General features: G+C 42.2%; 1 protein-coding gene across 4 annotated transcripts in view; it reads right to left on the bottom strand.

The window, feature by feature from the left end:
- Nucleotides 1-1229: 1229 nt before the first annotated feature.
- Nucleotides 1230-22228, bottom strand: part of MBOAT2 (membrane bound O-acyltransferase domain containing 2) — a 109473-nt gene continuing 88474 nt past the window's right edge. For 3 of the 4 annotated variants that reach the window (XM_025261583.3, XM_006073815.4, XM_044926276.2), the window contains 7 exons: nt 18943-19126; nt 15452-15644; nt 14778-14881; nt 13783-13847; nt 12193-12325; nt 10484-10635; nt 1230-7615 (listed from right to left, as the gene is read on the bottom strand). In XM_025261583.3, coding sequence (XP_025117368.2) covers nt 7390-7615; nt 10484-10635; nt 12193-12325; nt 13783-13847; nt 14778-14881; nt 15452-15644; nt 18943-19126 — 1057 coding nt within the window. In that variant the 3' untranslated portion in view covers nt 1230-7389. The remainder of the gene's footprint in view (nt 7616-10483; nt 10636-12192; nt 12326-13782; nt 13848-14777; nt 14882-15451; nt 15645-18942; nt 19127-22228) is intronic. The other variant, XM_025261582.3, reaches the window with a different exon arrangement.

Below are 22228 nucleotides of genomic sequence, written 5' to 3'. Positions count from 1 at the left end.
TGGGGTCGCAAAGAGTTGGACACGACTTAGCGATTGAATAGTAACCACAAACTTCTTCTAATTAGTTTCCCTTGCACCTCTTTCTCAGCCCAATAAAACGCTTCCTTGCAAACCCAAGTGCCAACTCCTCGGTGCTTCTTCCTGCCCCCTGACCCCACCAATAGTTCTTGCCTCTAATAAAGCATTTACCATATTATATGGTGACTATTTATTAGCTCTTCAATGGCAAGGACCTGATTTAGTCTTTCATTACCTAATACATTGGGCTGGAACTCATTAAACAATTGTGGAATGAAGAATTGATAGAAAAAATACAAAACCTCTTACAATGTTCATCTATAAACAAGGGGAGTCCTGTTATTACCTGGCCTCCCAGCCTCTCCTACTGTGAAGTGAATCAAGTTACCTTTGCTGCTGAGCCTGTCTGGACAAGCCAATGGAGGTACTGTGTTGGCGGGCAATTCCTGGTCATGGCTCAATTTCACGAACTTCCACATGGGGTCATTCAAACCTGCCATCGCTGCCTTCCAGCAAGAAAGGACTGAAACTGGACTTACTCGTAGGTATTCATCTAGCATCTCTGTACAAAAGTACAATGTAATATGTTTTCCCCATAGCTGTCCAAGACCGCATCTGCAAGAACCGGAAGCGCACTCCAGAATTCCCTTAAGTCTGTAATCACGGTACAGAGACCGAGTGGCTGTCCCAACACTCTAATTTACAAAAGCAAAAACCAGATCCAGATACAAGTGCAGTGGACATGCCAACAGCAGGACTGGGAAAGTCAACTCTTTTTCTTTGTAATTGAGGACAGGCAGCATCTTCCTCACTTTGCTGTTTGTTCTTTTAGAACATAAAGTCGCTAAGTCGTGTCCAACTCTTTTGACCCCATGAACTGAAGCATGCCAGGCTCCTCTGTCCTCCACTATCTCCTGGAATTTGCTCATGTCCACTGAGTCAGTGATACCATTGAACTATCTCATCCTCTGCTGCTATATACTACTAACCTAAGGTTGTTCTAACTGTCTCCCCAAGTGTTTATAACTGACAATAGTTTCTTTTGAATCTTTTTTAAACCAGTTAAAAAGTCAATGACTCCTGGGAGTATTACCACCCAACTGAAGAATCCTTCAATGAAAGAGACCATTACTTCTCATGACCGTTACTTCTCGGATAGTCAGCTCTAAAGACTGAATTTAAAGGCTCTGCAATTAGCAAACACACACATATATATTTTAAACTACTGTTTAATCATTTTTAAAGACACACAAATTAGAAAAAAAACATTTAGATGTTCAGTTAAAAACATCTTTGAAACCCATCAATAAGCTACCAGGGCAGCTCTTGGGACGCAGACTAGAAATGTGTGGTTATGAAACATCACGTCACAGTGTAACGGACACAGTGGTAGTTTTCATTTACCAGACAACAGGAACTAGGTTCATGGATCTGTCAAAAAATAACACTTCTTTAAAAAAATATTTTGGAATCATAAAAACATAAAGCACAGAACACCACGATCTATTTGTTCTCCCCCAGGGATGGCAAGTGAAGGGCTTTGAATACCAGCTGCTGGAGCTCGGAGCCCCTCGTGTTGGGGTGACAATGTTCAACTACTCCTACACAGACATCAAGATGCAACCTTTAAAGGAAGGCAGGAATGAAATCACACATTTCCACACTCTACGGAGGAGGGTTTCTCTTGTTTCGCCACAATTATTTTTACTTTCATCCCTATTGCTTTCCATCATGCTCCTGCAGGTCTGGGGAGACAGCTGTGTACAGGTGACTGGAGATGGAGCAAGTGTGTGCTAGACACTTGATTCCTCTGTCCTGTAATAAAAAGTCAGGAGCAAATGTACTTTGATGACAAACCCGTAGATACAGAACCAGAAATACTTAATATCATAAAAGAAGCATATCTGGAATTCTTTACATGTGTTTGCCCTTGAGTATGAAAAAACAAAGAGGAATATTAACAGATCAACTTCTCAAAGTAACTCCAGCACAGAGACTGGGCAGGATACAGTCATTTATGACTCCAGTAAAAGGCAGCCAGTCACTTTTTCCATTTCAAATGTGTTATGAAGAAAATGGTTAGTTATTCCACTGATGGTGCTCTGTAACTTTTGGTTTTCCATTATTATTTCCGTTTCTTTTTATAGTAGCAAAATCTGATAAAATGTGACTGGAGGGATGGTTATGCATCACCGAGTAAGCTTTAGCTAGTCATTTTGCATGGATCTTTATACTGTCATTCATAGAACATAATGTCTCAGGGTTTTTTATTTCTTTGCTTTACAAAAGATGTACTGAAAGAAGACAGTTAAAATGTTTTAAAGGCAAGACAAATTAGTTGGCATAAAAATGTGTCTTTAGGCTCCATTTCAGAAAGCCTTCTCAATCAATGACCTGTGGAGTCAGTTCTTTACTGGGGTTTGCATAATGTTAAAAACCTCTTAAAATAAATATTATTTGAAAATATATAAAAACATTATTAAGCAGCCCACCAAGTAAAATGTAATTGGCTGCACACTCTGTACAAGAGCCTGAAAAAGCAGCTTAGTCGTTGACTCTAAGAGCAGTCCTACAAAATGCCAATGTGGAAAATGTCATTTAAAATTTTCTTCTGTAATAAATTACTATAAATAGATTTGTCTACGTGGTGCTGAAGAAAAACACCATAGAGACCCTCTGCATCCTAGTCTTGCAAATCCGCATTTCAGAGTGGCATTTCTTTTTTTTAATGCCAATCTTCCTCTTCCCGATAAGGAGTGTGCCCTGTTACACTAGCCCTTTTACAAGGAAGGGCTATAGAAGCAGGACTTCAGCATCTCACCTAAGTGTATAAACGAGCGGGTGTTTGTTAAATGCACACCGGGTTAAGTGTAGCTTTATTAGGTCGCCGAGGGCAGTTAGGATTACATTTCACAGTGTTATTTAGAAATAATTCTGCACCTCTGTCAAATTTGGTATATTCAACTTCAGCCAGGATGGACTATTAGTGGCTGAATAAAACTCCACAAAATACTGGTTTATATCTAAAACTTGGGACAAATGCTTCGCTGACACAGTAATAAGAGGCACCATTCTGAAACAATTATTCTCTCAAGTAATTTTTTTCTTTCAACTAAAATGCAGAACTCTTCAAATCAATAAGCTAGTAATTTAGGACAACTTAAAATAAGGAAACAAAAAAAGCATAAATGGCCAGAGGTGGTCATGAATTTACAAATGAAATTTACAAGGTATACATTTTAAACAGGAAAGATTCTTGTCCTATATGTCATCTAGTCCTTGAATAAAAGTATACATTTTAGGATTATTTTAATGGCAACATTTTAAAGTAATTATTTTCTGTAGTTTAGAATAAGGTATAACTAAGTTTTCCTTAAATGAAATAATATTTGAGAAGTTGATAAACCCTGTCCAATAAAACTGTCAATTCATATAAAATATTTTTTAGCACGTATCTTCTTCAACTGTACATAGCACAGACAGAAACCAAAAAAGCACAGAAAGCAAAAAGAGAAAATACTTTCTTCAGTGGACATTATTTCATTATGAAAGCTTCATTTTAAGGGCTGTATTCAGTAGAAATGGAATGCTGCCATGCCTTCTGAGTTAATGGATTGTAAGGTTTTCCTCTGTTGCCTCAAAAACCTTTTGAAAAGTCAGGGCTTTGAGCTCAAGTCGTCAAAGTAAATGACCATGAAGACAATCCTGATGATGACTCTTACAGATGCTGCAAATGGTTTCCAATCGTTACAAACACAACTGCTCATAAACTTTGGGAACTCACCCTCTGGGATTCTTAAGGAAATTTCCTCTGGAGGGCAGGTCACATGTCCAAGTCACAAAGCTCCCTAATGACAGTGTCTGATGAATGCCCAGGTCTCCTCCCAGGACAATCAGTGCTTTGGTGTGGGTTACCTCCATTTTTGATTTATATATGTATATGTACATATATATATATATATACACACACACACATATATATAAAAGTTTAACTTTTCTATTTTATTTTTGGCCGTGCCACACAGCTGCAGGATCTTTAGTTCTCCAACCAGGGATCAGACCCGTGCCCCCTGCATTGGAAGCTCGGCATCCTAACCACTGGACCACCAGGGAAATCCCTTACCTTCATATTTAAAAACCATTCTTTAATACTGCGATTTTTTCCCCTCAAACCTGGTATCTGTGGAAATCCTGTATGTGAATTTCACATAGTGGGAATCAATTAACAAAAATACTTTTTTAACCAAAAGCATGGTGGAGGCATAAGTGGCGGCTGGACATTTTGGAAGCCAAATAAACCTCCTCTATTATACTGGGTATTTTAGAAGCTAAATAAATTTCTTCAATTACCCTGAGCTCCGATTAAAAATGTTTATTTTAAAAACTAAGAAAAAGCCATTTGTAAAATGGTGACAGGTGAGATACATCAAAATAAATTAACTGCTATGGTTTCAAAAAATAAAACTGTGGGAAAAAGAATTATTTTGTTCATTTTTTCCCTGAGTAGTAAAATAATAACCAAAAATATAACTGGAGTGGTTTCATGATAATTGAAGAATGAAGAAATAATATAAATATGAACTGAATCCTCTTGATTAAAAAAGAAGCAATCATATATTACAATGAATCCCTTTAACATAGTAGAGATATACCAGTTTTCAATTCTTCTACCATAATTAGAAGTAAAGTATTAACCCTTACAATACTTCAAGTAGATATATTCAATTTATAGAGCAGAAAAAGTCTCTTCTCGAGGAAGGTCAAGCTAAGAATCAGAATTCTTTAGTTTGTCTTCTAGATTGCATACTTACAAGTTCTCCAAAATTAAAGAAAGCTATTCAAAAACCCATGTCATACAGAAACAAAAATCTAGATAATCCAGGGGGATGGAAATCAGTAGAACTGTATATATGTATATGATGTAGTATCTTCAAAGTAATTGGAAAATTCATCAACCTCCTTGCTTTCTAGATGGTAGTGCTATGATAACATTCACTGAGCAAAAAAATAGCTAAGAGTGATAACAGGTTTCAGTTCAGTTCAGTCACTCAGTAGTGTCTGACTCTTTGCGACCCCATGAATCGCAGCATACCAGGCCACCCTGTCCATTACAGGCTGAGAAATTAAATATAATCAGATAATAGAACTAAATCATGATTATTTGTTAATGGCTAGGCAGGCTGAACAAAAAAAGCTTTTATTACACTTTCTTGTTTTCATTTATGACATGCCTGCTGCTGCTGCTAAGTTGCTTCAGTTGTGTCCAACTCTGTGCGACCCCATAGACGGCAGCCCACCAGGCTCCGCCGTCCCTGGGATTCTCCAGGCAAGAACATATCTAGACTTGTCTTTTACTCTCTCTGTGTTTTTTAAATAGTGATCAGATTCTCTGCAGCATTAAATGGAGGAGGCATGGTATGGGGTTAGGGCGGGGGGAGCAGATACTTTCCACGATTACTCTTTTCTAGCCTCTCAAATTCCACAGTTCACTTAAACTCAAGTCTGTGGGAAAACAGAAATTTATTTAGCCATCCATCCTTTCTTAGGAGGTAACAGGGCATGGCTAACTAACCTTATCAGGTGTGGAAAAAAAATTACCTTTAGAAAAGTAAAAACATTTCATATCAACAAAGACAAGGTTATTGCTAAAGTTCTGGGAAGGTATTTTTGCTGATTAGACTTCAGAAGTTCCAAGCACATTTCCTTTTCCTTTAGTCTTGAAATGAAATACTACACAGCTTAAGCCAAAGAGTTGTTCTGTCATTAACTTTCATTTGCAAATTTATTAATGACAAGGGAAAAAAAAAAGAGACTCATCATAGATAGACAATTTGCATTTCATTTAAAAATTTAAGGCAAAAAACAAAATAAATTCCACAAAAGAAGGGTCACAGAAAAGTGAAGTCAGAAGACCCTGCCCATCCTTCTCCCTGTCGGCCCATCATTCATCACCCTGGGCCACCGGAACCCTGATACCAAGCTGGCACCACACCCCTCTCCTCTGCTTTCATTGCTGAAGCATCATAAGACTGTGGGATCAAAGGAGGAACCCAGCCACTGAAGGCAAAATGAATTATGGTGAAAATGGCCTGTAAGATAAAAAGCACATTTTCTGCTTTAAGAATCTGAAACTCGTTAACGAGAGTTAACGGTAAAATGTTCACGAGAGAAGTTAAACGAGTTTGGAAATTAATTTATACTGTTCTCTACAAAGGTGGCTCAGACCCAATGGCTTTGAAGTTTCCGTTTTCCTAAAACGTAACCAAATACGAATTCAACTGTTTGAGGATTAAAAAAGTGATTCGCTAGACAGTAATTTCACTCAATGATGCCTCTTTCAAAGCCTTTAAGAAATCTCCCGCTATTACTTTCATTATCCTTTTATAATTCTATATAATTTATGTTTGATACATTTCCTAAAAATCTAACGTGATTATAAAGTTATTAAACTTTTATGTGTTACAAGATCACACAGAACTCAGGTAAAGAGGGGTGAAGAGCACTTCCACTGAGCCTCAGACCCCTGCCACATGCAGGCGTGTGTGTGAACACAGGTGCCACGGCCCAGGTGCAGCGCTTCATTCACGCCTTCCTTCTTTCGTTTGTCATCTTCTCTCTTTTTTGAAGAAGAAGAATAAGCTTAAAATATCACATCACTAACCTTTTATTATGTTTAAGGAATCCTTCCTTGAGGGTTCTCTGTCTGACACAGGGTGATCAAATTCTCCAGGAAAATAAACTACCTACAATTTGGCATCCGCCACTGCTTACAGTTCTGCTACATACTGTAGTCATCTGAGAAACTTTAGGAAAACCCTTCAAATACTGCGATGTTTATTGCATTTTAAAGTATCCACAATCTTAAATAATCCTGTTCAAATTCTTCTGGAATTCCTGTGCAGCACACAACAGCAAATAGTGAAAGAGCGTTCACACAATGCCACACTTGAAAAGACCATTTAGGAAACAACAGTTTAGGAAATAGAGGGTTTAAGGCAAGACATTCATTTGGAGAAGTTAAGTTTTCTCAGTCATCCGGAGTGACACGATTATTTTTCCCTCTCTCAGTGCCTTGGGACACACAGTGTACATTCAGCAACAGGGCACACATACGACCCTACGGACATATGCTGAGGTCCTGAGTGCCCACTGAAATAATGGAAATATTTTTCAATAAGGCGTGGCCCACCAGACATGGCGTGGGAGGGGTATTTCGCTCCATTTCCAAGCTGGTATACAGGGAATTGCCTACCTAAAACCGGCCGATGTCCCCCCATGTGATCCCTTCCCCAACAGACACAGACCCCTTGAAAGGTGCTAAGATTGGTTCCCCTTAACATACAGAAAATAGCCATCAGAGTGCTTTCCTCATCATTGCTTTAATGATGAATGTCTAGAAGTTATTTCTTGATTCTGATTGCAAACACTGTTTGTTGTGAAAAAACTATTCTGTCCCAAAGAATTGTCTCTTTCATCCAACTTTTTGGATCGTGACAGCTGAACGTTTTCATGTGTACTCTTTCCTTTCTGAGTTTTTTTCACCGGCAACAACAATAATACTAAGATACAAGCAAAGTGAAGGCTGTAATACCAGGAGCTAAAAGAAAAAAAGGGAAAGTTTACTTTATTAGATTCCGATAATTAACAAGACCTGATTTGACATCTGTCACAACTGCCCCAAGCCCCTTAGGATGTGTATACTTATTACATTATCCTAGAAGAACAATCCCCCTTGGATGAAACTCAACTCATGTATAAAGCGCTGTACAAGCCTAGGCCAATTACAAGCGTGACACTAGACATCATATTACATTCCTTTGTAAGGTCCTAAGGCCAGGACTAAACAAAACAAAAATAAAAATTCACTTATTAATAGCTGCATAGATCTAAAAATACCTCTCAAATCTGCAGAGTCAAATATTGAGTAAAGAATACAGGTGGTAAAGACACAGTGAAACCCTTGCTTACTACATACTGCCCCTAATGAAACAGTCACACATATTCCAGTGATGTCATGTTGTTGTTGTGAAAGTCGCTCAGTTGTGTCAGGCTCTTTGTGACCCCATGACTATACAGTCCACGAATTCTCCAGGCCAGAATACTGGAGTGGGTAGCCTTTCCTTCTCTAGGGGATCTTCCCAACCCAGGGATTGAACCCAGGTCTCCCGCATTGCAGGCGGAATCTTTACCAGCTGAGCCACAAGGGAAGCCCAAGAATACTGGAGTGGGTAGCCTTCTCCAGCGGATCTTCCCGACCCAGGAATCAAACCAGGGTCTCCTGCACTGCACGCAGATTCTTTACCAACTGAGCTATCACAGAAGCCCAGTGATGTAACAGATAAGCAATATAGCTTCTTGATGGTGACTGTCATAAAATAAAGATCACATTATTAAAAATACTATTAGAAGTATCATGCCTCAAATTAAATATAAACCAATGTGACCTACTGCTTCTATAGCTGTAAATCTCAATGTTCCTGACACAGAATATCCAATCAATAACTCAATCACATTTAAACATATGTAATAATTCTGTTAAAATGGAAATTTTAGCAGGAGTTACTTATGTCTTCCCATATGACTCTTATCATATTCAATTCAATAATTCTGTGACCATATACTCTTGCTGTCATTCTAAATGCTAGGGTAATAAAGAATTTATGAAAGAATAAAGCTTTTGATGTCAGACAGATCACTATCTAATATGGGGGAGGGGAATTTGGTGGGTGATGGGAGAGAAGACAAATAGGTAAAATATGGAATTCAAAATAATAATTTCTATCATGTAGAGATGACAATAATTCTTCTAGAGAAGGAAATGGCAACCCACTCCATTATTCTTGCCTGGGAAATCCCATGAACAGAGAAGTCTGATGGGCTACAGCCCATGGGATCACAGAGTCAGGCACGACTGAGCGACTAACAACATCAACAACAAGAGCTGACAATGTACCAGTGAACCGTAAGAGTGAAAAGGGAACCACAGAGAAATTTAAGCAACTGATTATCTTTTGATTGAAGAAATTAATAAGAGAATTAATAATTTGTTATAAAGAACAAGCTATACTTTTTTAACTACTTCATCATAGTCTTTATTGTTCATCTTCTATAGGTTTTCCTTTTCTTTTGAAGTTAGCAGTCTGATAGCCTAAACTCTTGGTCCATGGACTTTATTAATAGCTTCTGGTGACTATCAGAGGATATACTGCCTTGGCAAAAAAAAGTCCATTTGAAAAACCTGAATGAACTTTTTGGCCAGCCCAGTATTTACTTCCGCCCCTAAAATATCTCCAGTGACTCATAAGCATCTGCTGTAACATACAAACCCCCAAACCTTGGCTCTCGAGCAGGGGGCTCTCGCCACCCTTGGCTCTCGAGCAGGGGTGAGCAACCTCGGCCCGTGGGCCAAAGCTATCCTGGTGCCCCCTCTCTCTGTTGCTGCTGCTGCTAAGTCACTTCAGTCATGTCCGACTCTGTGTGACCCCATAGATGGCAGCCCACTAGGCTCCCCCGTCCCTGGGATTCTCCAGGCAAGAACACTGGAGTGGGTTGCCATTTCCTTCTCCAATGTATGAAAGTGAAAAGTGAAAGTGAAGTCGCTCAGTGGTATCCAACCCTCAGCGACCCCACGGACTGCAGCCTTCCAGGCTCCTCCGTCCATGGGATTTTCCAGGCAAGAGTACTGGAGTGGGGTGCCATTGCCTTCTCCGCGCTCTCTCTGTTAAATTGAGAAATAACCGACAAGTAACACTATTAGCTTCAGGTGTGCAACACAATGATTCGATCTGTTATATGTCATGAAATGATCGCCCCAACCATGCAGTTCATGTCCAGGTGTAGAAAGAAGAGCTCCACTTTCCAGTGAAACTTTTGAGAGATCTGAAGCAGTGGGTACCCAGGTGACAGCCCTCTAAGTCTGAACGGTGTTAATCATTCCATAAATAAACTTAAGACTGCTAGGTTTAAGATGTAAAAGTAACTGACGATGCACTTAACTGCAGGAAATAAGTTGGGTTCTATTTTTCTATTCTACCTAAAAGCAAGAAGCCTTCCTAAATTTCAAAATATGATACAAATGAACTTATTGATATTTACAAAACAGGAATCAACTCACAAACACAGAAAGCAAACCTATGGTTGGTTACCTAAGGGAAAAGGGCACAGGGGAGAAATAAATTAGGAGGCTGGAATGAAAATATACACACTGCTATGTATAAAATAGATAACCAATAGGGACCTCCTATACAGCACAGGGAACTATACTCATTATCTTGCAATAACCTATAATGGAAAACAATCTTAAAAAGTGTGTGTATATATATATGTATATACACACACACACAAATATATACATGAAAACCTTTGGTATACATCTGAAACTAACACAAATTGTAAATCAACTATATTTCAATAAAAATTTTTTTACAAATTTCCAATGGCACATTTGTTAAGAGTTAACACTTACCTGTAAAACATGAGTGAAGCTTTTACAGAAAGAAGTACAAATGGCACAACTGTGTAACTTATTGCTATCTGAGTTGCTATCCATGTTATAACATCGTACAAAAATTTCAGCTGGGGAGGTTCGATGAAATAATGTCTAAAGTTATTTCTCACCTGAAATAAACAGAAATATTCATCTTTAACAATGCTTACATCAACTGTTTCAAGGACGTGGAATAGATGAAACTCTCATACACTGCTGCTGGGCATCAAAAATGGTACTGTTACTATGGGCAAAGCTGGTTCAGAGAAAACTAATACACCTATAAATAGGTATAAAAACTATGGAAAAAGCATGGTGACACATGGGGGGCAAAATGTGTGAATCTGGGTGAAGAGCACAGAGGAGCTTCTTCATAACTTTTCTGTGGATTTGAAATTGTATCAAAATTAAAAGCTTCCCCCCCAAAGTTAACAATTGCTTCAGTCAGTTCAGTTCAGTTCAATCGCTCAGTCGTGTCCGATTCTTTGCGACCCCATGAATCGCAGCACACCAGGCCTCCTTGTCCATCACCGGAGTTCAGCCAAACTCATGTCCATCAAGTCAGTGATGCCATCCAGCCATCTCATCCTCTGTCATCCCCTTCTCCTCCTGCCCCCAATCCCTCCCAGCACCAGAGTCTTTTTCAATGAGTCAACTCTTCGCATGAGGTGGCCAAAGTACTGGAGTTTCAGCTTCAGCATCAGTCTTTTCAAAGAACACCCAGGACTGATCTCCTTTAGGATGGACTGGTTGGATCTCCTTGCAGTCCAAGGCACTCTCAAGAGTCTTCTCCAACACCACAGTTCAAAAGCATCAATTCTTTGGTGCTTAGCTTTCTTCACAGTCCAACTCTCACATCCATACATGACCACTGGAAAAACCACTGCCTTGACTAGATGGCTCTTTGTTGGCCAAGTAATGTCTCTGCTTTTGAATATGCTATCTAGGTTGGTCATAACTTTCCTTCCAATGAGTAAGCGTCTTTTAATTTCATGGCTGCAATCACCATCTGCAGTGATTTTGGAGCCCAAAAAATAAAGTATGACACTGTTTCCCCATCTATTTGCCATGAAGTGATGGGACCAGATGCCATGATCTTAGTTTTCTGAATGTTGAGCTTTAAGCCAACTTTTTCACTCTCCTCTTTCACTTTCATCAAGAGGCTTTTGAGTTCCTCTTCACTTTCTGCCATAAGGGTGGTGTCATCTGCATATTTGAGGTTAATTGATATTTCTCCCGGCAATCTTGATTCCAGTTTGTGCTTCCTCCAGAGCAGCTTTTCTCATGATGTACTCTGCATATAAGTTAAATAAGCAGGGTGACAAAATACAGCCTTGACGTACTCCTTTTCCTGTTTGGAACCAGTCTGTTGTTCCATGTCCAGTTCTAACTGTTGCTTCCTGACCTGCATACAGGTTTCTCAAGAGGGGGGTCAGGTGGTCTGTTATTCCCATCTTTCAGAACTGGCACACCTGGCTTTCCCGTGCTTCACTTTACTGTGCCTTCCTCTCAGATGAACCGAGTGTGGGTGGGGCCTGCCTGCCTCACTCAACACACGCGCCAGGCACACCAATCGGAGCTCAGGGCTGGCCCAGCCAAAGCAGTGAGACTGCTCAGTGGGTGGGCAGCCTCCGCCCCCAGTCCACGTGACTGGCCCTGCAGGATGAGAAGGCATCCCTCATACTCACAGCTCGCGCCACCAGCGTCATCAGCATTCCGGTGAGAAAGGTCAGGTAATAGCCCGGGTACACCCCGTGCCAGATGGCAGACAGGAAGAAGGTCTGGGTGGTGGGACTGAAGGAGGCACGTTCATAACACACCCTGGAAACCATGACACACGTGAGTTGTACGCAGCCTGTCACCCCCACAACCATCATTCTTTCAGTCCTAGTCAGGATTTAGGAAAACAACCACACCTTAGCTTGGCCATTAGCCTCAGGGAGGTTATGGCTACTATGAGGTTTATAAAAAGATCTCTCACTTCTGTCTTCTTACTGGTATCACCAAAATGGTCATTTCTAGTGTGTGGGGAGTCTATACTATGTACAGAAAAACTTTAATAAATATAAAAGTTATTCTTATCTTACATTATTTTATTATTTTCTTCACTAACATTTAGGACTTTCAATTGATCTTAACCGTACTCTACTGGGAAGCAGGCTGTGCTTAAAAGTCTTCCTGTCACAGGTGGAGAACTTACATGAAAATGAGATTTTCCTAAGGTATGAAATTTAAAATATAACAACAAAAATAACAACAATTAGCTCAGAAAATGTGCAGCCACTGGGGAGACTTCAAGGCACCATGAAGTGACGAGAGTATATTTTGGGTGTTTCAAGAAGTAAAGGTCATTATTTGTCATAAATAAAGGGCGTTACTGGGATGACCCAGAGGGATGGTATGCGGAGGGAGGTGGGAGGGGGGTTCAGGATTGGGAACACATCTACACCTATGGTGGATTCATGTTGATGTATGGCAAAACCAATACAATATTGTAAAGTAATTAGCCTCTAATTAAAATAAATAAATTTAAATTAAAAAAAAATACATAAACAAAAGGCATTACAGAGAATGGTGCTTAGAGTCCCCCTATCACAAGAGCAGTGTTTTATGAAATAAACTCAAAACCTGACAGTATCCCATCGGGAACAAGGAGTCAGGACCCCTGGGAGTTTCTGTGCACTGTCCTAAATTTGCCTCCTGTAATCAGTCCTCTGTCTCCCCCTGTGCCCGTGACGACCTCCTCTTTATGATTCTTAACTCAAGTGCCTCTTCTTCCCCCGCCCCCCGTGCCTGCACGCCTCCTGCCCTCTCATCATCATCCTCACTACAAGGATCAGCATGTGGAGATTACTCTGCAAGACCTTGAATTCCAACTGCAGAGGTTCAGTCTTCAGACCCTGCACCCAACATATAAAGGTCTATTCTACTGGAATATTTTAACTATTGTGGAAAATCTAATGCATACATATGGTGGTTATGTAGCCACTTTTGTTTGGTCAAATCTCCCATGAATGAGGGACGTACTGGCGATTTCAGACCTTGGTAGGCACCTTTAAAGGCAAATGGAGAGGTCTGTGGTAGCTATATTTAGGACTTAAGGCTAAACAGTTCTGAGGCTTGGTACCACCCTGCTTTGGAGGACAGTAAGTGTGTTTCCTGGTTAATACAAAGTCACAGCATTCATTTAATTTAATCAAGAATGTGAACCCAGTGACGCTCAGTCTCAAGACCCAGAGGCCAAAGCATAGCTGAAGACGGTTCTGGAAGGAGCTTACCTTTTGAGCCAGAGAGCTGTCTGAATATTCCAGTTATCGAGAAACATCTTGAAACTTGTTGACATCTGAAAAACAAAGGAACTTTTTTCTTCGGCAGACAAAATAATGACGCTTTAAAGGTAAGCCACATTTTACTGCGCTGAGAGCACACACCCGACAGTGACAGTCAGGTGCGGTCTCTTCCCTAAACGCTGCTTTCTAATGGAGTAACATCGTTCTCCAGGAGGGGTTTACTGTGGGGAACACCCGTAAGGCATTATAAATGGACTTCTCGCTGTTTTCTCCGGTGCGTTAATAACACTTACAGGGGCCATCGTGGAATCATCCCAAGACACTCCTGCAGAGCACGTGAATGAACAGCAGTGACCAGTCACTGGGCATAGCCTGGATGCCCACTACTGGCACAGCCCCCCTGTGCCCTCACCTCCTTCAGCCCCTCCCCTACCCCACTTCAGGGAGTCTCGGGCCCTCTGGACCTACTCCCCGGGAGGAGTGGCCTACACATCTTCCTACCTTCCCAGCCCCTCACTCAAGCCTCTAAGACTGTGCTCAGCAGGCCCTCTATTCCTCCAGCCTTACCTGTCAGTACCGCTAGGTAACAACAAGGACCACAACCCTGCCCCCCGCCTCGGGCTGCCACCCTCGACTGGAGCACCTGGCTGCCTCCTACTAAGAACTCAGCCTACAGCATCATTTCCTCCAGGACGCCTTCCCTGGGCCACTAGTCCAAGCTGGACCGCTCTGCCTCTCTGATCACAGCCAGTCTTTCTGTATCTCTGTAACCCGAACTGGATTCAAGCCCAGAAGGGCCTTATTCACCAGATCCCCACGGCCTGGGGCACGCAGCTGATGACCGAAAAATACTGGCTGAGTGAAAGAGTGAGATTATTACAAATCTTTCAGCACCATTCTTGGAACATCATGTTGTAATCTATGAAAGCAAGTTATGCCACTTAAGAATCCTACGGTGACTGACTGCTTGATGATGCACTAACCTCTATTTGCTTGATCCTCAGATTGGAAATGAGGTCCCAACGGGCAGCTCCATTTTTGTCATACCCTCTGAATCCAAAGCCTGCCGCATTGTTGATGGCGTCGGCTGCGGGACACGACAGAAAAGGAAGTGTTACGAACCTGTGTGACAAACTGCCGCGCTGCCCCAGAAGACGTACGTCATCATAGACTATGCCCTTGAACTCTATTAAAGTGCATTTATTCTCATTTTATCTGATATTATAATAAAGTGGGCCTTGATCCAGCTTTTAGAATCCAACAGTTTTTAGGGCTTCCCTGGTGGCTCAGACAGTAAAGAATCTCCCGGCAATGCGGGAGACCTGGGTTCTGATCCTTGGGTTGGGAAGATCCCCCGGAGAAGGGAATAGCTACCCACTCCCGTATTCTTACCTGGGAAATCTCATGGACAGAAGAGCCTGGCGGGGCTACAGTCCATGGGGTTGCCAAGAGTCAGACACAACTGAGTGACCAATACTTTTCAACAGTTTTCAGGATCAGTCCTTATAACACAGGACATGAACTGTGAGATTTGTTTCTCCTGCATAGATGACCCTAGTTTCTCTCATCGGTCCTGAACTACACATCCTCAAGAGGGCACCCTCCTGGCTATTGACACGTCCAATGCTAATGCAAAGCCTATTCACATGTTACTTACCTAACGTCCATGCAAAATAGTACTTGGGTCTGGCGGCCAAAAGAGAGACGTAGAGATAGATCACCTTGGTCGGCCATGAAGCTGTGGCCTGAAAATGCTCATCAATGTTGTACTCCACAGGTAACATCTTAGAGATGATCAAGTGGAACAGTAAGGAAAGTCCACAGACTAAGAGTTTCTGAATAACTGCGACCTGAAAGCAAGACAAGTTGTCATAAACCTAATCCGTACTCCTTTTACTTCCTTCCAGATATTATCACCAGATTCACTCTGAATATAGTTATTAAGCTTGTATAACTCGGTCAAAAGTCCTGAACTCTGTCATGCTCAGCATTTAAAGCCTTCACTGTCTCACAGTTTGAATATGTGAAGCCTTATGTCTACCTCTGGGTCATGGCTCAAATCACACCAGAAATCCCAATTTGTATTCGCAGGACTTTCAGTAATTAAAAAAATAATAATCTAAAAGAAAACACAGGTATATAGTATGACTATGTAAAAATGTTACCATTAATAAGTTTGGGTAGAGATTTTTATATGATCACACTCACACACACGGTTTATTTTTTTCCACTGTGCCTTTTCCCTGGTTTCCAAGTTCTAGGTATTTCATGGAAATTATTTTTACAATAAACAACTTTTAAATTTCTTTAAACCTGTAAGTTCTTTTATGCAATTCTGTTCAAGATGATAGTACTAAAAGAGCAATACAAGCAAGAAAACAAAAGATCTATACAAAAGATTCTGATGGAAAGAAAAGGCAGACCTTTACTTTTTTCTGGTAAGGTTAAATTACCTCAAGAGAACCCAACTCATGGCATTTTTGTGTTTTCAGGAGGCCAGACTATTTCAATCTGATTCTATATAAAGAAGATTCTACAGGCTATGGAGGGAAATAAAGTAGACTACAAAAGAAGAGGCCGGATCCAGATGAAAGAATGAAACAAAATACTTGGATTGGTGTCCCACACAGGAATCAAATAATATTCCAATTAACTGCAGTAATTTGCAGATAAACACTTATTTAACGCTTTCTGTAACAGGGCCAAAAGCAAGGCTCAAAGGCAAGAGTGAGAGCACGTGCCAGATTCCTGCACTTTATTTCTGCACAAAAAAAGCTGTATTCATTCTCAGGTTGCTTGTCAGGAGACGCTGGACGGTAAAGGGCTCTTTGCTGCAGCTGTTCTTATTCTCATTTTCCTGGTCATCTTTCAAAGCTTTCTCTAGGAAAGTAATGCTACCTTTCCTTCATCCTCCACCTCCAAAATACCTAAGCTACACATCTGAATAGAAAGAGATTTGCAGCAGGTAATTAGAGAAAAATTACAATTATAAATGAAGTGAGATGAACCACATGAACCTAAATATTGGCTGTATCCTTTTAGTAACACAATGAGAAATACCATGGCCCTTAAGTCTAAACTACACACAGTTTCTAGGTCTCAGTTTAAAACAGTTAACGTAACAGAAGCTGTTGCGTGCTCGTGCTCAGTCTCGTCTGACTCTTTGCGACCCCATGGACAGTAGCCCACTGGGATCCTTCGTCCATGGGATTTTCCAGCAAGAGTACTGGAGTGGGTTGCCACTTCCTCCTTCAGGGGATCTTCCTGACCCAGAGATTGCACCCACGTCACCTGCATTGGCAGGCGCGTTCTTTACCACTGAGCCACCTGGGAAACCCTAAAGTAACATACCTGACTTCAAACACCAGCTGGCATACACACCCAGGACACCCTCTTAAACAGCTGAGCCAATGTGGTATTAGGAACTTGGAAAGGCAGGGGGTGAGGGGGCTTAAAGCTGGGAAGGCAGATGTAACCCCCGGTTCCCACGGCCTCCCGCTGAGCAGGTGGACAACCCCTCCCCGATGCTGGCAGGAGGTCAGAAGTTAACCCTCAGGGAAGCCTAACCAGAGAAGAACCAGGTTTAGGGACGCAGGTCTATACCAGGGCTGGAATGAATGTGGAGACGTGGGTGATGTGTCCTGAAACGTGATACCCTTCAGCACCCACCGCCCCCCCACCCCTCTTCACTCAGTGTCCAGCTCCGGGGACCAGCAGTCAAGTCTGGACACGCAGGGCAGAAGACAGAAGTCTTCACTCAAGAACCCAAACAGCCCCAGAGAAAACTCCTACAGACATCATAGGAGAGACTGACAGGGGTTCCCTGGAGCCATCCTCTGCTTCTTACACAGTGAAGGATTCTCTGTTTGGACATGCTGAAGTCACATGTCATAGTCTTCTCTGCAGCTAAGTGTAGCTATGTGGTCACGAGTAACATGGATAACTTCTGTGGCGAGCATCTTAGACCATGGAGATGAGGGAAACACCCTACGGATGGCAAACCTGGAGCATTTGGAGCTCCAGCCCATGGAGCTGCCCTGTTATCCATGGATAACCACTGACACATGAGCTGTCGAGTGAGAGAAGAACACAACTCCCACCTTGTTTAAACCACTGTCATTTTGGTCCTTGGTTCAGCAGCCAAACCTGTACCTTAATGCAGCTGAAGACAACTGGGAGGCCCCTAGCGAACGGGCCACCAGGGTCCTGACTGACCTACCTGGCATTCAAAGAGTTTCCACACCCCACTCGTAACACAAAGAGTTTCCTACTGCCTTTGAGTGATCTGTAAATAACTCCTACTGTTTGACTGTGTGAACTATGTACATATGGAATTTAAATTTATCGTTGCTGCTGCTGCTGCTAAGTCATTTCAGTCGTGTCCGACTCTGTGCGACCCCACAGACAGCAGCCCACAAGGCTCCCCCGTCCCTGGGATTCTCCAGGCAAGAACACTGGAGTGGGTTGCCATTTCCTTCTCCAATGCATGAAAGTGAAAAGTCAAAGTGAAGTCGCTCAGTCGTGCCTGACTCTTAGCGACCCCATGGACTGCAGCCTACCAGCCTCCTCCGTCCATGGGATTTTCCAGGCAAGAGCACTGGAGTGGGGTGCCACTGCCTTCTCCGAAATTTACTGTTAGACACATTTATTTGGTTTCGTTTCTTTGGCCGGACCTACGTGGCTTGCAGGACCTTAGTCCCTGACCAGGGATTGAACCTGGGCCATTGGCAGCAAAAGTGAAGAGTCCCAACCACTGGACCACCAGGGAATTCCCTTGGAATTTTAATTTCAAATATATTCAAACTGCGATACATGCTGTTGTCAACAACCTCTTATTTATGGTGTTCAGAACCTAAGGAGGAGAGTGACCTTTCGTAAGGGTTTTCCTGTAAAATACTCCATGACTATAAAGCATTTCCTCACTTCGCAGGTAACCTTACTTTTGTTCTTTAATCATGGTTGTACTTCTACACGCCATCACCACTAGGTACTATGTGAAGAGTCATTTACCTTGAAAAATGTTTTTAAAGAAAAAGATGGGTATCTTATTTTTTTTTTAAAGAAAAAGATGACAACACTGGTCTCCTGAAATAAACAAGGCTAATCAATACATGCTAGAAATGCTGCAGACGAATCTCCAGGTCTTACATTTGGTGATGGCTCTGTCCTTTCGTACTGTATCTCTTCTTTCCCATTTTCACCTGACTGCGTCATATGGTACGATCTGCCTTCGATGAAAGTGATGTAGTCTTTGTAAGAGCAGAGAGGGCCTGCCAGGATACCCATGAAGTTACAGTTGTAACTTAAATACTCCAGAAGGCTGGGCATGCGCCTGCAACAAAGAGACACGCTATGTGTAAGACAGATGTTTGCTTTGCAAAAAAGCGACGGGAGTGATCAGCTCCAACCTCGACTCCTCCTACCATTTCCAAAATAAAGCAAGCTGTGATTTTCATCTGCCTCCAAACAATAAGAATCTAAAGGTTCAGGATGAAGGAATGCTCAGTGGTGTTTCTGGATAAAAGAGTTTCCATCCGGGTCTTTATGAGCCATGACAAAGGGTTTCTATCTGATTTCCTCATGATGAAACAAAGTCAAGGTGGACAAGATAGGGCAGAAGATTCATCTCTTACTAGTCAGTGAGTGAGTGACTAGTGAGTGACTCACTCACTCACTCACTTTACAAATCCATGTGTGCCCATGCTCCTGGGTCTAGAGACACAGCAGTAAATACCACAGGGGGATTCTGCATTCAGAGAACTTATACAACAGCTGCAGAAAATCAAGAATAAAAAACAGACAGCTAAGTGCTACAAGGGGGAGGGGGCATTTCATTAACAAGCCAGGAAGGCTTCTCTGATCATGAGACGAGTAAGGGAGTCATGTGAATGTCCAGGACCAGGACTCCAGGGACAGGGAGCAAAGAGCTGGGGCAGGTCCAGCCACAGGGAGGCCAATGCAGTTGGAGGGGCTGAGCTGGGGAGGCAGGTGGGAGGGGTGTCAGTATGCCGAGGTGGGGAACACAGGGCCTGCCTTATAAGCCATGGTGGAAGCTTCAGATTTTACTCAGAATGTGCTGAAAACCTACAGTGGTGGTGGTGGTATAGGGGCTCAGTCATGTTGTGACTCTTCATGGACTGTAGCCCACCAGGCTCCTCTGTCCATGGGATTTCTCAAGTAAGACTGCTGGAGTGGGTTGCCATTCTTTTCTTTACTACAGTAGGGTTTTCAATACCTATGTTTTCAAAGAACCCCTCGAGCCCCTGTGTGTGGATAGAGGAGGGTGGAGGAGGGACCACCAGGCAGGAGGATGTGGGATCCAGGGGGAGGTGACAGGGCTGGATCCATGTGGGGGACAGCGTGTGAGTACAGCCTGGCAGCACAGCCCTGGGGTCTGCTGATGGACGGGGGTGGGGAGTGAGGGAGAAAGGAGTCAAGGATGTCTCCCAGCATTTTTAATTCAGTTGCTCTCAGGTCCATCCAAATGGCACACGGTATCTAAAATTTACCAAGCATTCCACTTCTCGATGCAGGAAACCTGGAGAAAACCAGTAACACAGGACACTATGAAAATGCATCAGAAGTGTGAATTTTTTATACCTTAAAACCACCTCTGGGACTTCCCTGGTGGTCCAGGGGTTAGGAATCTGCCTTGCAATGCAGGGGATGAGGGTTCAGTCCCTGGCCAGGGACTGAACTAAGATCCCACATGCCATGGAGCAACTAAGTCCCTGGACCACAACTAGAGATCCCACATGCTGCAACGAAGACCTGCCACACCCAAATAAAAAAAAATATATATATATATTATATATATAAAAACAGCTCCGTCTGTCAAGTCTGCCATCCACTGACAACTATAAACCACCACAAATAAAAGAGCAGCTACAGCTGGGGATGATAAGGAGACTCATAAACGTGTTATAGCCCCATCTGCCTCTCTAAGATGACACGTGATCTAAAAAAAAACATCCAAACGCTGTCTGTGGCCAAGAGGAGTCAACAGAACCTCCTCATAAGTATTTTTATAAAAATAAAACGAAGAGAAAACAGTGCTCTGCTCCACCTGACACTCAGGTAGGTCACCACTTACTCAAAATGCCTTTTAAATTTTTCTACATTTTGTTGTTGTTGTTTAGTCGCTCAGTCATGTACAACTCTTTTGTGACCCGTGGACTATAGCCCTCCAGGCTCCTCTGTCCATGGGATTTCCCAGGCAAGAACACTGGAGTGGGTTGCCACTTCCTTCTCTAGGGGATCTTCCCAATCCAGGTTATCGAACCCACATCTCTTGCTTGGCAGGCGGATTCTGAGCCACCTTTCTACATTTCAAAGTGCTTAGAACCTTAAGTACTTTTTCTTGTGGACTCAGAAATGATGGGAGCAAGGTGTTTCTGACAGTTTTTCCCTGGTAGTTCTTCCCATGTTGGGCTGAGATAGAGACTTTATCACCACCTCACACACAGCACAAGTGCCCGTCGTCACAAAGCTGCAAAGAGCCCGTTATGCTCCAGCAACAGAGCCTCATTTTCAACACTGCTTATTTCAAGACCAGAACACCACCAGGTTATCTAAGCCACAGCTCATCTTACCATATTCAACAATGTATCACAATTTGGAAGGATGGGAGATAATTCTGATCTATGAAACTTGCTGAAGTCATTACTGGCTCAACTGTCATATCAAATGACAAGTCATGTTAGGAAAGAAGCCGATAACTGTAACACATGCAATTAAAGTTCGAACTGAGCATTAACTGTAATACTCTAATTATGGTATCAATGGAAGACTCATTCTTCATTCCATAAACATTGATATCAACTGTGCATGCAAATGTGAGAGAACTGTGGGCGACAATGAGCTCTGTGATTTTACGTTTGGGTAGCAAATCTGAAAGGAGTCCACTCTGCCTCTTTCCACTGTTCAGACAAGCAGAGCTGAATTTAACCAGCTCTGGGGTCTTGCCAGGTGGCCACCTGGGAGGGAGTGTCTATTAATGAGCAGTTCCTGGGATGGACAAGGACTCACAAGGATCACAGAGCCCAGATCAAGCTAACCTCTCACCAAACAAATAAATTCAAGTGCATATTTACTGATCTATAAAGACTGGCTGTAGTGATCATCAAAAGAGAGTAATTTTAAAGATGGGGAAAGTATAAGAAGATTCTCAAGACATATAACCTGGGATCAAAGGTGAGCACTTTGGGCAGGGCCTCCTACTACACAATCTCCTTCTTTTGACAGCCATGCATATATTAGTCCCAGATTTACAGGAAACTAGGTGCCTGCAGGATGCTTTTCAAGTAAAATGAGTACCTTATCTCTAATTATATTAGATTAAGGCAGGCCCTGCCAAGAAATTAAGCTAGTCCTTAGATGAATCCATAGGGGACCACAATAAATGACATAGCAGCCTACTGCAGAAGGAATTCCT

This window comes from Bubalus bubalis, chromosome 12 (assembly GCF_019923935.1).
Source record: "Bubalus bubalis isolate 160015118507 breed Murrah chromosome 12, NDDB_SH_1, whole genome shotgun sequence".
Taxonomy (NCBI): Eukaryota; Metazoa; Chordata; class Mammalia; order Artiodactyla; family Bovidae; genus Bubalus; species Bubalus bubalis.
The sequence above is the reverse complement of the archived record's forward strand: the minus strand, read 5'-3'. Positions and strand labels throughout refer to the sequence as shown.